General features: G+C 44.9%; 1 protein-coding gene across 4 annotated transcripts in view; it reads left to right on the top strand.

The window, feature by feature from the left end:
- Positions 1-17,506, top strand: part of ADAMTS17 (ADAM metallopeptidase with thrombospondin type 1 motif 17) — a 385,992-nt gene that overhangs the window by 315,492 nt on the left and 52,994 nt on the right. For all 4 annotated transcript variants that reach the window (XM_047766837.1, XM_047766834.1, XM_047766835.1 and 1 more), the window contains one exon: positions 2,348-2,483. In XM_047766837.1, coding sequence (XP_047622793.1) covers positions 2,348-2,483 — 136 coding nt within the window. The remainder of the gene's footprint in view (positions 1-2,347; positions 2,484-17,506) is intronic.

The raw sequence follows: 17,506 nt of genomic DNA, 5'->3' as shown, positions 1-17,506 counted from the left end.
GCTGTTTGCTGGAGGGGCACCAGAAGCTGTTTCTGACCCTCAAATACCCTTTCCTCTTGGCCACAGTAACCAGTGGACATGCAACGAAAATGGAAAGAAGAACCTTCCACATCCAGTGAAACATTCAGAGTGCGAGTCTTGACTTCATGATTTGCCCCCATCTGTTAGCAAATCACTTACCCTCTCTGTACCTAAGACAGGATGATCAGCCCTTCTGCCCACCGTGGGGAGGAGACCCAAACTGCAAACATCCATATGAACAACAGAGCCATTACTGTGTTGTTTAGCAGGAGTGGTGGCAAGTGTTCTGAACTCTTAGCCAGCAGCATCTTGGTACAGGTGCTGTCACCGTGAGGGGACACACAGCAGGGTCATGGGGGAGGTGTACAGGATGAGTGAATCTTGACGGACACAGAGTTAGGACAGAAGGTTGACCTGGACTTGGGGAAGCCAACCCAGAGGGTGGGCTGGCAGGTGGAAGGTGGACACGGCCTCACCAACACTCCAGCCTGCATGGATGCTGATGCTAAGATGATACATGTCAGATATCCAAGATGTAGAGACTTGTTTTCCATTTAAGTGACTTCTCCCCACTTCTCAAGTATAGGCATTATAGCTCTAGTCTAACTGGACCCATCAGACACTGCCAGGGTGAATTCCCTTCCTCCCTGCACATCTTGGCTCACTGTCCTCAGTCCTTGTCCACTATCTGTTCTCAACCTCTTCCTCCAGGAGCCCCAGGATAGTTGACACAGCCTCAGGATTCCACCCTCAGCCCTGTCACCCTTGCACTCTACCCAAACCCCTGATTGCACCAAACCTTTCCTCTGGGGCAACTTGCTGCAAACTAAGAATGTCCCAGGTGGAAGAGTTAGCGTGGGCAGGGGGTTACTGTTCTGCTGTCACTACTGGCCTTTTAGGGCACCAATGCCTCCCAGCTTCCTGACCTGAAGCCCAAACTGAAATCTGGCTTGAGGCGGCTCCATGCTTTCTGTGCCCACACAAGTTCAGGGCTCCATAACTGTGCGTCATTCCTATATAACAAATTCCCCAGGAGACAAATGGATCAAGAGGTGCGAGATCCTTATAGTTGTGCTTGACTTCCTAGTAACCTTTTATTGTGACACTTCCCAAAGAATAACAATAATAATAGCAATAAGAAGAATGTCACAGGGGAGTTCCCATTGTGGCGCAGTGGGAACAAATCCGACTAGGAACCATGAGGTTGCGGGTTCGATCCCTGGCCTCACTCAGTGGGTTAAGGATCTGGCGTTGCCGTAAACTGTGGTGTAGGTCACAGATGCGGCTCAGATCTGATATTGCCATGGCTGTGGTGTAGGCCAGCAGCTACAGCTCCGGTTAGACCCCTAGCCTAGGAACCTCCATGTGCCACAGGTACGGCCCTAAAGAGACAAAAAGAAAAGAAAAGAAAAGAATGTCACCAACATGAAGTGTTAACCCCTGCTAGACTCTGTTCTAAGCACTTTACATGTATCAATTCATCTTAACCATCCCTAAAGGGAAATTATGGGAGCCAGCCCAGTCGAGGAGACTGAGGCATGGAAACATGGTGGCCAAGTATCAAGTACCATGCTCACTGTGCTAGTGATCAAGCCAAGCTTGAACCCAGAAAGCCTGGCTCTAGAGGCCAGCTTCCTAGCTCCCCATCATTCACCCCCCTGTACAAGCAGTGTGCAGGGTACTTTGGGAACACACAGGAGAATGACTCCACCCAGCTGGGGTGACTGGTTAAGTGAAGCTTCCCCAAAGCAGATGATGCTTGGGCATGAGCAGCAGTTGATGGGAGAAAAATTCTCAGGTTGCCTGTAGGCTACCTTTCTGGAGCCTACAGGTCTGCATCCTTCAGACTAGCCTTTCTGCTTCTTACTCTTCTCTAGCAAGTAGGAATTCTGGAATAGGTGGCTATCATCTCTGGTAAGGGCCGTTGTACAGGTATTTAATCAAGACCAGATCGCCATAGACTTTACATATCAAATCGACAAATATAAAGCCTGGCAATCTTTGTTGGAACTTAAAGACCCATATCAGAACTCTGGCCTCTGTGACTTGCCGGCTGTCCAAGAACTCAGATGATCTGAAGTGTTGCTTCTTTCTGATCCTGTTCTAGAATCTCTCTCCTGCCTCTTGCTGCCCCTGCCATATCTTACACACCCACATCCCTAAGATTATGGCTCTCCCTCTCTAACAACCAACAAGGCATTCCAACAGTCACTGTAAATGACAAACTGATTGAAAGATGCACCTGAACTCTCCTCCATAGCTGAATGAATGGCATTTCCACAGGTGGGTACCACAGCCTCTCAGTTCTGTGTGGTTTGGTTTCCAGGAGAACGCAGAACTATTGTATCCTGCACACGGATTGTTAACAAGACCACGACTCTGGTGAACGACAGTGACTGTCCTCAGGCTAGCCGTCCGGAGCCCCAGGTCCGCAGGTGCAACTCGCACCCATGCCAGTCACGGTAAGGAGCTATGTTCTCAGGCTTGGACCCTTCAGGGTCAGGGAAGCAGTGCCTGTGACTAAGGGGTGGTTGTTCCACAGTCACGCTCTGTGTTCTGTTGTTGCGGCTGAGTGATTTCTGCTTTCTCAAAATGCTGAATTTCTGTCTACTTTGATGGACGTGTATGGTCCTCACCATGAAGTACATCTCTCGAAAAAAGAAATACCCGTCTTCACACACTCTTAACTGGCACAGGTCACCTCCCCCAAGTCCTTTGTCTTGGGGAAAAGGAAATTGGTGTCAGAATGTGAGCCCAAGAGCAGGTGTACACAGGTCCGTGTTTCTGATTGGCCTGTTCAGTGGCTAAAGTTAACATCATTAAGTGCAGATCTTGGTGTTTGGTGTTTGGGATCCATCAGAACTTCTGTTTCCAACCCCAGCTTTCGCAGCCACCATGCTATTCTCGTGCTCTGAAGTGAGCTCTCTTGGGCCGTCAGCTGGGATGAGCTATGTGGAGTGTGTTTCTTGGTTAAGCCTCCTTGTTTCCATTTTAGTGGGACTTTGTATCTGCCTGTGTTATGTTGTGTAGTATCACCCCGGCCTCCCATTCTGCCCCCAGGTTGAGATGCATGGTTTTTGTTTTGTGTTTCTGTGCAGCAGCTATTCTCGTGCTCTGAAGTGAGCTCTCTTGGGCCGTCAGCTGGGATGAGCTATGTGGAGTGTGTTTCTTGGTTAAGCCTCCTTGTTTCCAGTTTAGTGGGACTTTGTATCTGCCTGTGTTATGTTGTGTAGTATCACCCCGGCCTCCCATTCTGCCCCCAGGTTGAGATGCATGGTTTTTGTTTTGTGTTTCTGTGCAGCAGGTTAGGGCCTGTTTAGCTTTTGTAAAGAGACTGGACTTTTGACCTGGCAGTTTGGGAGGTTTCTCAAGCTCCATTTGTACCACTTGCCTAGCGCAAAAGTTTCACAAAGCATTGGGTTTTTGCACCAACCCTCTTTTTGTTGTCAAACTGGTAAAATGTGTGTGAAGGAGAGAGGGAAGACAGGAGGGAAGGCAAAATCAGACTCATTTCATTGATTTTTATGTAGTCCTTGGCAACTTATGAATGAAAGTCTAGGAGTTCCTGCTCTGGCGCAGTGGATTAATGATCTAGCTTGTCTCTGGAGGTACTGGTTCAGTCCCCAGCCTGGCACAATGGGTTAAGGATCCAGCATTGCTGCAGCTGTGACATAAGTCACAGTTCTGGCTTGGATTCTATCCCTGGCCTGGGAGCTTCCATATGCCACAGGGATGGCAGAGAAAGAACAGCAACAACAGCAACGAAGAATGGAAGTCTACCCTAATGCTAAAGGCCATGAGGAACAGTTCACTTTGGGGAGTCTTGAGCATCTTGGGTATGAGCCATTCTACAAACCCATCAATAGATCTGTCTATCAGTCACACACACCACACACATGGGGCAGAAGAAGGAAAGACTTGTCAGTGTGAAGACTCAGATATCAGAAGGCAAAGGGTGATGTGATTAGAAAGTAGGGTAAGGGACTCTAGAAGGAGAGGTGTCAACATGGATTCAAGGGTGTGACTGAGCAAGAAAGACCCTGGGGACCCAGTCAAGGATCATATTTTACAGTCATTAATGTTTTCTAACTATTTTAGTACCAAAATACTTTAAAATTGTGCATAGAAGTGAAATATCTGAAACACGACATCAGAGTTGCTCTGATTAAGGCATGTGTGTGAGGGAGAAGAGTAGCGCCATGCCTCTGCAGAATACCAAGGAAAAAGGATTAGAAACTGTCCATCAAGGATTCAGCTTCCCATAATGATGGAGAACCTTGTATTGGACCAACCCTGAGTATTCTCCTAGAATGACATTCTAGAGCTGTGCTGATCAACATGGTAGCCATAGCTTGCCCAAATCAAGATGCACTGTAATTGTAAAATACATACCAGATTTTGAAGAGTTAGAATATATATTAATCAATACATTCTAATATTGATTACATGTTGAAATAATTATATTTTGGATACATTGAATCCAATGCAATGTATTATTATGATATATATATATATTTTTTTTTGTCTTTTTAGGGCCACACCTACAGCATATGGAGGTTCCCAGGCTGAGGTCCAATCAGAGCTGTAGCTGCCGACCTATACCACAGCCACAGCAACGCCAGATCCGAACCGCATCTGCGGGCTACACCACAGCTCATGGTAACACCAGATCCTTAACCCACTGAGCAGCGAGACCAGGGATCAAACCTGCAACCTCATGGTTCCTAGTCGGATTCATTTCCGCTGTGCTATGATGGGAACTCTGCAATTTATCAATATATTAAACCCAGCTATTTATTTTATTTTTTTAATGTGGATAGTAGAAAATTAAAATTACACATGTGATTCATTTCATTTCTATTGAACAGCACTGCTGTAGATTTACATGGTGTTCACAATGTTCAGGATATAATCCAAAATTATTTGTCATACAAAGAAACAGAAAAATCTGACCCATGCTCATGAGAGAAGGCAAATAATGGACACTGACTCCAGGTGACATATATGTTGGGATTAGAAGACAAGCCCTCCAAAGCAGCTATTATAATTATGTTCAAAGACATAAGGAAAAATATGATCATAATCAATGAACACACATGAAACCTTAGGAAAAAAATGCTCTCAAAAAGAACTAAATATTAGGGCTGAAAAATACAATATCTGAAATTTTTTTTAAAAAATCACTTGGTGGGTCCAAGCAGATTGGTGATAATGAAAGAAAGACAGTTGAAGACAGAAGAATGGAAATTATCCATTCTGGGAGTTCCTGTAGTGGCTCAGCGGAAATGAGTCTGACTAGTATCCATGAGGATGCAGGTTTGATCCCTGGCCTTGCTCAGTGGGTTAAGGATCTGGTATTGCCATGAACTGTGGTGTAGGTCACAGATGCAGCTCTGATCTGGTGTTGTTTGGCTATTACGTAGTCCAGCAACAACAGCTCTGATTTGACTCCTAGCCTGGGAATTTCCATATGCCTCAGGTGCAGCCCTAAAAAGAAAAGAAAAGAAATTATCCTGTCTGGAAAACAGAAAGAAAACATCAGTAATAATGACAGAGACTCGGTGACCTGGGGAGCAATAGCAGCCATTTTAATGTAAGTATAATTGGAGTCACAGAAGGAGAAGAGAGAGAGAATGGAGCTGGAAATCATTATTGAATTGACAATGATTTCCAAGACTTAGTTAAAGACAGAAGAGAGGTCACACCTTGAGTATTTCAACTAGATTCCAGATGAATTCAAGGCTCCATAACAAAGTCCTCTGGTCATTACATCAAGTGGCCAATGTAGCACTTTTATGATTTTTCTACCCACAGTTTTCTAGGACAAGACTTTGTTGCACTGCAAAACTAACCAGAAAATAATGTAGGAAAACACCTACAGCAAAGTCACATGAGAGGTTCCAATTGTAGCACAGCCAACATAGTGTCCGGTGAGGATGCCAGTTCCATCCCTGGCCTTGCTCAGTGGGTTAAGGATCTGAGCATTGCCACAAGCTGATGTGTAGGTCACAGATGTGGCTTGGATCCTGCGTTTCTATGGCTGTGGTGTAGGCGTGCAGCTGCAGCTCCAATTTGACACCTAGCCCAGGAAGTTCTATATGTCAAGGATGCAACCCTAAAAAGGAAAAAAAAAAAAAAAAAAGTCACATGAACAAGCATGAATAAACAAAGGTGCAGACTCTGTATATTAGTGCTATGGAGTTGCTCTCAGCTTGGACAAAGAATGTCAAGCTTGTGTGTATGGCTCCCAATGCTTATAGAGCCCAGTCTACAGTCTCACTATGTTTGAACTCAAACTCCAGCCAAACACACTTTAGATTAAAAGTCATCTCCGAAGTACATTTTTAGTGTCTCCTTAGAACAAGGGTCAGAAAACTTTTTCCATCGAGGACTAGATAGTAAATATTTTTGCTTTGCAGGACATATACGATCTCTGCTGTCTTTATCTTTGTTGTGTTTTATAACCCTTTTTAAAATGTAAAAACCATTCTTAGCTCCTGGGCTGTGCAATGTGCAGGCAGGACTTTGCTGGCACTGCCTTAGGTTATTACTACCCTTGTTTTGCCCGCTGTGATGTTGGGATCACAGCCTCAGCGTGAGCTCAAGCTCTGAAGGTACCACCTCAGGGATCACGTTCTCTTATTGTACAAAGGAGGGCATGGTGTTATACTGAGTTACTTTTTATTGCCCATTTATTCTGTGCTGTTTTAAAAACCGTCCAGCATGGCCCTGTGTACACAGTGCAGAGTCAGTGATTTCATTTATACAACCTGTTTATTGAACGTCTTCTCATTTGCTGGACCTTGTCCTAGGTACCAAGGTATTTAGAGGTGAAAGATAGGCAAGGTCTTTCCTCTCAGGTAATGTGATAAATAACTAGGTTTCTTCATCCTACCACTCTCCTTTCTTTCCCACCCCCTTTCATTCTCTTCCGGACTCCATAAAATCATGTGGATCAGACTTAAAGAATGAGTGGAATTTCCAAAAGCAGAAGAAATAGTGAAATTGATAAAAGAGAAGACAGCACCTGGAATTTTCCTCAGAGCCTTAGAAAAGAATTAGCTGGATGCCTACTCTAGTCTGGTGTTATTGTGTTGGTTTTGTTTGTCTCTTTTGAACCATCTGACTTGGTACTGTTTCTTAGAGTGGACACAGAAAAATGAAGTGTCATGGCTCACCAAAGAATGTTTATTGCTGGGCTAAAGAAAGGTGTGATCTGATAGATTTGAAAACTCTTGTGAATGCCAGTTTTATTTATTTATATACACACAAATAATACACAATATGCATATATGTGTATATATTATGTGGAGATGTATACACATACACATATTTGGACAATAAAACTTGAATTATTGCATAGCATGATTCAAGTTTCATGAACCTTTCTTAAAAAGTAATATGGACTTAGGCTAGTAAGTGAAGAAAAGTGAAGCGATTGTCCTTAGGGAGTTCCCATTGTGGCTCAGCAGTAACAAACTTGACTAGTGTCCATGAGGATGCAAGTTCAATCCCTGGCCCCTCTCAGTGGTTAAGGATCCTGAATTGCTGTGAACTGTGGTGTAGGTCACAGATGCAGCTCAGATCTGGGAGCTCCCATATGCCTCGGGTGCAGCCCTAAAAAAAAGACCAAAGAAAAATGTATATAGACTTAGGCCGGTATGTGAAGAAAAGTGAAGGGATTGTACTTAGGGAGTTCCTGTTGTGGCTCAGCAGGTTAAGAAACCAACATAGTGTCTGTGAGAATGCAGGTTCGACCCCTGGCTTTGCTCAGTGGGTTAAGCATCTGGTGTTGCCACATCCTTACACTTGGAGAAGCGTAGGGTCCAGTGAAAAAAACCAGCTGCTTTGGGGGTGGAGGTGGGCATGATTGGAAGGCAGAGCCTATAAGCTGGAAGAAAAGCCCAGAACCCAATGGTGTAAATTTATTCAAGAAATCAGCGTGCAGCACACTGTTGAATCTGGCAAGATGAAAAGCCTTTCTCTATTATTGTTACTCTCTGACCTTCCACAGAGATGGTTGTCTTTTCCCCTTGTTTTCCTTTATTTCCCCTGATCTCCCTTTAATTTTCTTCAACCCTCTCTTTCCACCAAGTTCCCGAAAGTTTCCTTTACCTTCCCAGCTCACACCGTTAGCACCTCTTTATTCTAATCCTGCCACTAGCTCTGTGGATACTCCTCCCGGTCCCTGCCATAATCATGAGGCGTCTGGAATCCGACACGCAGGGCAGATGGCCTCTCGCCAGCATCTTGCACAGTAACACAAACACATCAGCAAACCTGGGCCTGACATTGGCAGGCAAGGCAGAAATCACAGATCAACTCAGCTGTTGTGACTGCGGCCAGCAGCCTCCACCTTGCCGACCACAGTCTGCAGGGAAGAGGCCCCACCATCATCTGGCGTCCAAAGAGGAGCCTTGCCTGCCAGCTCCTTAAGACCCAGTTCCAGGTAGTCCTGGAGCAGGGAGGGTGGGGTGTGACCGGGAGATGGGCTCATTCTGGACACATAGCTCATGCCTCAGCAGATGGAATATTTTTGCAGTCTTTTGGAGCTTATTGGCTACTTGAAAAGGCCATTCTGAGCTATTAGGTATTTCCCTATAGTATTTATGACTTGAACTTTTTCCCAGGCAGTACATACTGTACTGTACATTGAATTAGGGTGATTCAGAAAAGAATATTCAATATCTTGCTGGCAATTGAATTGCATAGTCGTCTGCAAGGGAGTGTATTTGGATTTTAAATTTGTCCTCTTTGCTCAGTTATTTTAACCAGGTTGCCTTATTTTAGGTTAAAATTGGATGGACTCCCTCATAGTTTTATGAAATCATGTTCTGTGCATGTGTGTGTGTGTGTGTGTGTGATCAGAACTTAAGAATGAAGCCTGTAACATATGGCTCTTAAGGGACAGGCGAAATCTGAACAGATACCATTGTTGAGTCCTTGTCTAGCTAGTCTGAAACTTAAAGCTTTTCTTTCCTGCTTTCCTCTAAGATAATAATAGGTAAATCCAATTGTCACTCCTCTGTGACAATTCACCAGCCTTGGATGAGGGAAGCTGGAGGAGGCCGCCCTTGGCACTGGCCGCCGCATGTAGCGAAACGGGAGCCTGCAACTCGGGATGGCTCACCGGCCCACTGGCAGAGAAGGCAAGGCCTAGGGTTGTGCATCCCCACATGTCAGCAGTAACAGCCCAGGAAGCTCTAGAGTCAGGTGCCCATCTCTCAGGCTTGGCCTGCTCTCCAGACACAGGGTCACGTGTCCCCAGGTTTGGGATGAGGGATGTCCCACTGTCTCTGGGAAGTAAAGAAAAAGTGCCTGAGGGAGGAAATGGCAGCTAGCATCCATGGTCTGTTACATGCCTAATCCGTGATGTGTGAATGGTGAGGGAAAATTTAGTCGAAGGAGTTCCAGAACTTCTTTCTGACACCACCCAAATTGTAGAACCTCATTTGTATTTAAGTGAAATAGTAAAGTTTTGAGGGCTTTCCTTATTTGTCTAAAGGAGGAAATATTCCAGGTGGAGAAAGAAAGCATTTCAGAGTCTTGTCTTGCGTTTAAAACTTCAGTTTTCTTCTTTTTTTCCATATTTAAACCTTTTGATCATTTGACCATCCTTCCCTTTGATCATTACAAAGGACAAGAGAATTCCCGAATATCCATTTCATGGGTAACAGAATTGCCCTGTTGAGAAATGCTTTACCTGTTGACCCTGGGACCCTTTGAGAGGTTCTTCTCTTTTCTGAGTTATTTGCCTTTTTTTTTTTTTTTTTTTTAAAGGGCCACACCCTCAGCATATGGAAGTTTCCAGGCTGGGGGTCAAATCAGAGCTGCAGCTGCCAGCCTACACCACAGCAACACCAGATCCGAGTGGTGTTTGTGTTTTTTCTGTGACCTACATCACAGCTCACGGCAATGCTGGATCCTTAACCCACTGAGCAAGGCCAAGGACCAAACCCGTGTCCTTGCAGTTACTAGTTTGTTTCTTTACCGCTGAGCCACACAGTGGGAACTCCTCTTTTCTGGGTTACTAAGCACTAGAGTTAGCATTTTTTTTTTTAATGTAACAATTACAGGCAAGGAAAAATGAAAGTAGAATTCAACAATAGAAAGAAATTTTGTGGAAATTAGGCAAAACGCCAAATAACCAATGAGTGAAAGAGAAATCATAGGGAATTTAGAAAATACTTTCAGATGAATGAAAATGAAGTCATAACATGCCAAAGTTTAGGGAATGCAGCTAGAGCAATCTTTAGGGAGAAATATACAGCTATAAACACATTAACAAAGCAGTATTTCAAGTCAATAACATTCCACATTAAAATACTGGAAAAGAAGTACAATTAAACCTAAAACAGGCAAAAGGAAGGAAATAATAAAGATTAAAGCATAAATGAATGAAATAGAAAATACAGAAATAATAGAGAAAAATCTGAAATCAAAGGTTGATGACATGAGAGTACGAAAAAATTGACAAACATTTTAACTAGAATGAAAAGTGATTAAATTACTAAAATTAGAAATGAAAGAGGGGACATTACAACAGACCTTGCAGAAATAAAATACACTGTAAAGAAATGCTGTGAACAGCTATATGCCAGTGAGCTGTATGAAAATAAATTAGATAAGTAATGTGAAATGCACAAACCCCTAGAAAGAAGCAAACTACCAAAAATGAACAAAGAAGAAATAGAAAATCTGAATAGACAAGTAAATATTCAAGTAAAGAGATTGAATTACTAATTCAAAAACCGTCATAAAGAAAAGCCCAGGGCTAGAAGTCTTTACTCGTAAATTCTACCTAATATTTAAAGCAGATTTAACACTAATCCTTTACAAACTTGCCCCAAAAAATGAAATAGGAGGGAACACTTTCCAACTCATTCTCTGAGGCCAGTACCCCTGATACTGAAACCACACAAAGACATCACAAGAAAAGGATTATACACCATGACCAAGTGAGACTTAGCCCAGGAATGCAAGGTTGGTGTATCACCTGAAAATCAATTAATGCAATCCACTTTATCAATAAAATGTTTAAACAATGTGATCATCTCCTTAGATGCAGAAAAAGACTTTGACAAAATACATCACCTTTTCATGTTAAAAACACTCAAGAAACTTGGATTAGAAGGGAACTTCCTAAATCTCATAAAGGCATCTACCAAAAACCTACAGCTAATGTCATACTTAATGATGGAAGGCTAAATGCTTTTCCATCAAGATCAAGAATAAGGCATGGAGTTCCCGTCGTGGCGCAGTGGTTGACGAATCCGACTGGGAACCATGGGGTTGTGGGTTCGGTCCCTGCCCTTGCTCAGTGGGTTGACGATCCGGCGTTGCCGTGAGCTGTGGTGTGGGTTGCAGACGCAGCTCAGATCCCGCGTTGCTGTGGCTCTGGCGTAGGCCGGTGGCTACAGCTCTGATTGGACCCCTAGCCTGGGAACTTCCATGTGCCGAGAGAGTGGCCCAGAAGGTGGCAAAAAGACAAAAAAAAAAAAAAAAGAAATAAGGCGTGAAGAGTTCCCATTGTGGTTCAGCGGTAATGAACCCAACTGGTATCCATGAGGATGTGGGTTTGATGCTCTGCTCAGTAGGTTAAGGATCTGGCATTGCCATGAGCTCTGGTGTAGGTCACAGACTCAGCTCAGAACTGGTATTGCTGTGGCTGTGGCATAGGCAGGCAGTTGCAGCTCCAATTCAACCCCTAGTCTGGGGACTTTCATATATTGCTGGTGCAGCCCTAAAAAAAAAAAAAAAAAAGAATAAGGTGTGATATCTCTTCTTGCCACAGTGGGGCCCACAGCAAGTGTATAGGGAGGAAAGTCTGTTTGTTCACATCAGAGAGGGAAGTGCTAGAGTTCCCATTGTAGCTCAGTAGAAGTGAAGCCAACTAGTATCCATGAGTATGTGGGTCCAGACTGTGGCCTCACTCAGTGGGTTAAGGATTTGTCATTGCCGTGAGCTGTGGCATAGGTTGCCAATGCGGCTCAGGTCTGGTGTTGCGTGGCTGTGGCATAGGCTGGCAGCTGTAGATCCGATTTGACCCCTAGTCTGGGAACTTCCATATGCCGTGTATGTGGCCCTAAAAAACAAAAAAAAAAAACAAAAAAAAAAAGAAGAAGAAGAGAAAAGGAAGTGCTGAGCTTATCACTTCTCAGTCCCTCACCAATACACTTTTTTTTTGTTTTATTTTATTTTATTATTTTTTTAAAATCACATCTGTAGTTGTATAATGACCATCACAATCCAATACACTGTTGATGCACCACTGTGTGCTATGAATCGAATCGCTATGAGAACACCATGGTTATACTGTTTGCTCAGGAGAATTTTGATCTTGGAAGCCACTCTTCCTAGAGCTCCTCGAGACAGACACTCCCAGAAGGAGACTTGAGGGGAACTGCTCGGGGAACCTCTTCACTTTCACAGGAAAGTGCACCGCATTGACGCCTTCCTTCCATCGAAGAGATGATCTAGTGTGGCAGGAGGCGGGATAGCACCTGGTTTTCTTGTGACATGGCTGCAAATGAACCCCTGTGCCACCAGCCTCCCACCTGCTCTGAAGGCCTCGCTGTTGCATGGAAATGGGAAGGAGGTGACTGGGGACCACTGGCCCCTAAAGCACACTGGGCCTTGTCTTCAGTGAGGCAAAACACCAGGTTCAAGAAAGAACACCAGGAGTTCCCCTCGTGACTCAGCAGTAACGAACCCAACTAGTATACATGAGGATGCACTTCGATCCCTGACCTCACTCAGTGGGTTAAGGATTCAGCATTGCCTTGAGCTGTGGGGTAGGTCGCAGATGGGGCTCGGATCCCTCATTACTGTGGCTGCGGTGTAGGCCAGCAGCTGTAGCTCCGATTTGACTCTTGTCCTGGGAACTTCCATATGCTATGGGTGCGGCCCTAAAAAAAAGAAGAAAAAAAGAAAGAAAGAAAGAAAGAAAGAAGAGTTCCCATCATGGCTCAGTGGTTAGTGAACCTGACTACAATCCATGAGGATGCAGGTTCAATCCCTGACCTCACTCAGTGGGTTAAGGATTCAGCACTGCCATGAGCTGTGGCGTAGTTTGCAGATGTGGCTCGGATCCTGCATTGCTATGCCTGTGGCATAGGCTTGCAGCTACAGCTCCAATTCAACCCCTGGCCTGGGAACCTCCATGTGCCATGGATGCGGCCCTAAAAAGACAAAAGAAAAAAGAAAAAAAGAAAAAACACTAGGCTTGAAGTTCCTTGATCCCAGGCAACAGGAACTGAATCTCGAAATGTACCCAAAAGACAAGAGTATACAGAAAGGATGTGGAATATCTCCCCAAATTGGAGAGATGCTGAAAAGCAGGTGTTGGGGAGGGGATGTTGGAACCAGTCAGACACTCAGCACACTGCCTCCCCAGCCCTTCTGCACCGAGTTCAGCTTCCTGGAGAAGGGGCTGGAGGGCCGGGCCTGGCTCACATGCCCTCCAGGGCTGCGGTGCAGACACCCAGAGAAAATTGAGGTGTTTTTACCCCAGAAATGAAGATGATGCTGAGCAGGCAGCCAGCAGACACATCCCCCACCCTGAAGACGCAGAGACATGTTGACGTCAGGATCACACCCAGACCAGGAAAGGCCATCCAGCAGATGCTGTCCAGCTAGGATGAGTGCTGGCAAGGCTTTAGCAAGAGGACTACTGTACTGGAAAATAATGAGTCCTGGTGAGAAAGACAGCCTGCCGGGAATGTTACTCTTGGATGTGAACCTTCAGCATCAGCAGCTGTAGGCTTCTCAAAGCATGAATTTTTTTTCCAAACTCTTTGGTAACAGGTTGTACCACACCCAGGCTTCTCCTGGTTATTTTAACCCCTGCATTGTACCCGCACCAGTGCCAGTTCCTGGAGTGTAACCTGATCTGGTGTGATGGCTGAAAAGAAATGCCGCCAGGTCTTGACCTCATCAGCTGCTGGTCTAGTTCTCTTCACTGTCCTTCTGCTTCCCAATGGCCGATTCAGTTTGTTCGTATAAATTCCAGAGATGCGTTTTTTTTCTCGGAAGAATATTTGAAAATAAATTTATTATAGAAGCAGAGGATCTTAAAACTGAGAAAGTGTGTTCCTCTGTTTAAGATATAAACTACAGAGGCAGCAGAAACCCAGGGCAGGGTGGGAAGTGAGCCTTTTGGCAGCAAAGAGAGGAGAGAGGGGCTGGGAAGCTGGTGTCCTCACCCTGTCTTACAGATGAGGACTTTGAGACACTCGAGTGTTAAGAAACTTACCCACGTTCATACTCCTAGCAAGTAGAACTCAAACCAAGGTTTTCCTACTTTAAATCTTACCTCTGTTCTGCTGTAGCATTCTCATTTTTAAAATAGTACAGAAGTTCCCACTGTGGTGCAACAGGATTGGTGGCATCTCTGCAGCACCAGGAAGCAGGTTCAGTGGCAGGCACAGTGAATTAAAGGATCTGACATTGCCGTCCTGCAGCTGTGGCATAGGTTGCAACTGCAGCTCAGATCTGATCCCTGGCACAGGGAAACTCCATGTGCCGCAGGTTGGCCAAAAAAGAATAAATTAAGTAATTAATTGATTCATTAATTAAAAAATAAAATAAAAATAGTACACTCTCCTTCTACTATGAGATGAAAAAGGACCCATTTTTCACCAGGGTGCCTTTAAATGGCTATTGGAAGGTGAGATGAGAGAAGTCCAGCAGATGGCACTGAAGTGGCCTTCAGCTCAGAGGGGGATTGAGAGAAAGCCGTAGCAGCTCCCTTATCTGGAAGTGAAGCATGCAGTTTTAAAATTAAACACTAAAGCAATTTTGCTAAATGCTGTAGTTGCTCAGTTTTATGGCTTGTTCTTAATGTTATCTGGACCCATGGTGGAAGAGAAATGAAAACGCAGTAAGTCAGCTATCGAAAAGGAGGGCTTTCAGTGTAAAGGCGGTTTCCCAGGAGGCCTATGTGTATGCGGAGTGTTGCAGGGCAGGGAGAGGTGCTTGTGGGGTGCCATCCTGTGACTACCAGGCCCAGGCAATGTTGGTCCCAGAGAGGCTGGGAGGGAGGGACCTCATGGTCTCTCATTGAGCCCAGGGAGCGGTGGCACAGTTTAAAAGGACTGGACAGATGAGAAGTTGCCTGTGGCCAAGGTCCAAGATTTTCTGGGTAAGAGACAAAACTTGCCCATTCAGGGTTCAGAGCCATAGCCTCTGATACCTCCAGTGTGTCCACTGGAGCCAAAGAGTGAATTCCCCTGGGCCAGGTACCATGTACAGGCAGGACACCCATGTCCCTCCTTTGCTTACTGTTCCCCGTCCTTCTCTTCTTCACAAGGGCAAGGACCTTGTCAGTGCCCCATTCATTTGGTAAGTGATTGTAGAGTACCTACTATGTGCTGGGAGGGCTCTGGAAACTTGGGTGTGCTGCACTCTCTCCAGTTCCTAGCAGCATCCAGGGTTTAGGAGGGCCAGAGAGTCATTTGAACAAATGGATGGATTGTTTAATACCAGTGAAGGAAAAGTGCCACAGCCTTGCCAGAATTACCTCCATGATCAGCAGCATTGTGTTGAAAATGAAATTTCAGGAGTTCCTGTTGTGACTCAGTGGGTTATGAACCCAACATAGTGTCTGCAAAGATGCAGGTTCAATCTCTGGCATTGCTCAATGGGTTAAGGATCTGGTATTGCCACAAGATGTGATGCAAGCCTGCATCTGTGGCTTGATTTGACCCCTAGCCCAGAAACTTCCTTATGCCACAGGTGTACCCATAAAAAGGAAAAAAAGAAAAAGTGAGATTTCATTCCAGGGCCAGCAGCCTTTACTCACTGAGGGTCATTTGTCTGGCCTGGCAGATGCTCCACTGACAGAAGGGTAAAAGAAGCTGGCTTGGGTCCCCCCGCCCTACTTCAGCACAGGCTGTGGTGGCCTTATCCATCCACCTTATCCATGCTGTGTCCTGCTCTAACACATCTTAACTTTGCCTTGATCTGACTCTGACTTTTACCCAACCCTGAACCCTCAAAAAGCCCTTCTCATCCCATTCTCTCAGCAGCAGTTCCTGCAGAAATCCCTTAAACCTTTCTAGTCGTGCTTTACTATGGGCTTTATTTAAATAGATTTGTTTTAAAGTTGGGAACAAAAGATCATCATATCCTTATCCTATGCAAGAACTAAGGCACACAATTTGTTAAGCTCAGCAGCTAATCAGAAAAAGAATGAAATGTTCTTTCCATACTACCCAGGGTGGCCTCACATGGGGGTTACTGAGGTCAGGGACGCAGTTGAGACAAGCATGGGTTTGGGTCCTTGAGCCACCACCAGCTACAGGCAAAGTCATGGACCGGTTACCCGATCTTGCCATCTGTCAATTGGGAAATTAGAACCTCTCTCTCATAGAAGTCTTGCGATGATTAGGTGAAGAAATCCCTATAAATTCCTCCATCCCAGGTTAGCACTTGCTGAACACTAGGCAAAACTACCATCACTGCTCAAATGCAACAGTGTATCAATGATAAACATCAACTAGCTGTTGGATCCCAGCATTTTATGTTATCCATCCCCATCCCTTCTTAAGACACCCCCACCCCCACAGACACCCACTCTTTCAATACAGTGTACAACTACACAGCTTAAATAACCCATGCTGGTATTTTCCAGGTAATGAAGGTTTGGAGGAAGGTCCTAGCATATGCTAACATTCCCTTTTCTTGTTAGAACAAGTTTATATAATTTACATTTTTTCAGGGTAAATTGAAAGAGCAGAACAATCTCCAGTGGTTCATCCATGAATGTTTCTAAACTCTGTATTTGTGGACATCAGCTTGGGGATAAGACTTGGGAAGGAGAAAGGATTATAAAAGGGTTTCAATATCCTTCAAACCCCAAGATTGAGTTACAGCTTGGCACATGCCTGGAAGTTTCACTGATGTGTCCTGCCTCAGTGGCTCCTTACTAACCAGGTGGGGAAGGTGGTGGGAGTGACAGTAATGAAGTTATGGGTGATGTGGATGGATGGGAAATGCTGGATCCTGCCAGCACCCCTGCCTGCTAACCTGTATTGGGATTTAAGTACCACTGAAGGAAAGAGCCTAGTGAAATATAAGTACGTAATTTCCAAGAGGAATTCCTTATAGCATTAAGAGCAGAAATAAGAACCACAGGTGAATGAATGTGTTCTGGCCCCCACCAAGCATGTGGCTCAGTCACATTCCTTTCCTGTGACTCCTAATCCGCTGGCCAAAAGGGTGCACTCCCAGGTCATTAAGTCTTGAGAGCAGGGAAGGAAGAACATTCAGCTATACCTACCCAGTGAGTTATCAAGAAGGACAGAAGGTGACCTAAGATCCAGCCATTCCTGGAGAGCTAGTTAGAAACAAAGGGTGGGCCTGGGGTGATGGTTCATGTGCCCCAGAACCCCCTGGGGTCTTGTTGACCAACAGAGTGGCCCACCCCCAGAGTTTCTGGTTTAGTTAATCTAGGAAGGGATCTGAGATCCTGCACTTCTAACGA

The sequence above is a fragment of the Phacochoerus africanus genome, chromosome 2 (genome assembly GCF_016906955.1).
Source record: "Phacochoerus africanus isolate WHEZ1 chromosome 2, ROS_Pafr_v1, whole genome shotgun sequence".
NCBI classification, from domain to species: Eukaryota; Metazoa; Chordata; class Mammalia; order Artiodactyla; family Suidae; genus Phacochoerus; species Phacochoerus africanus.
This window is presented reverse-complemented; position numbering and strand designations above follow the sequence as displayed.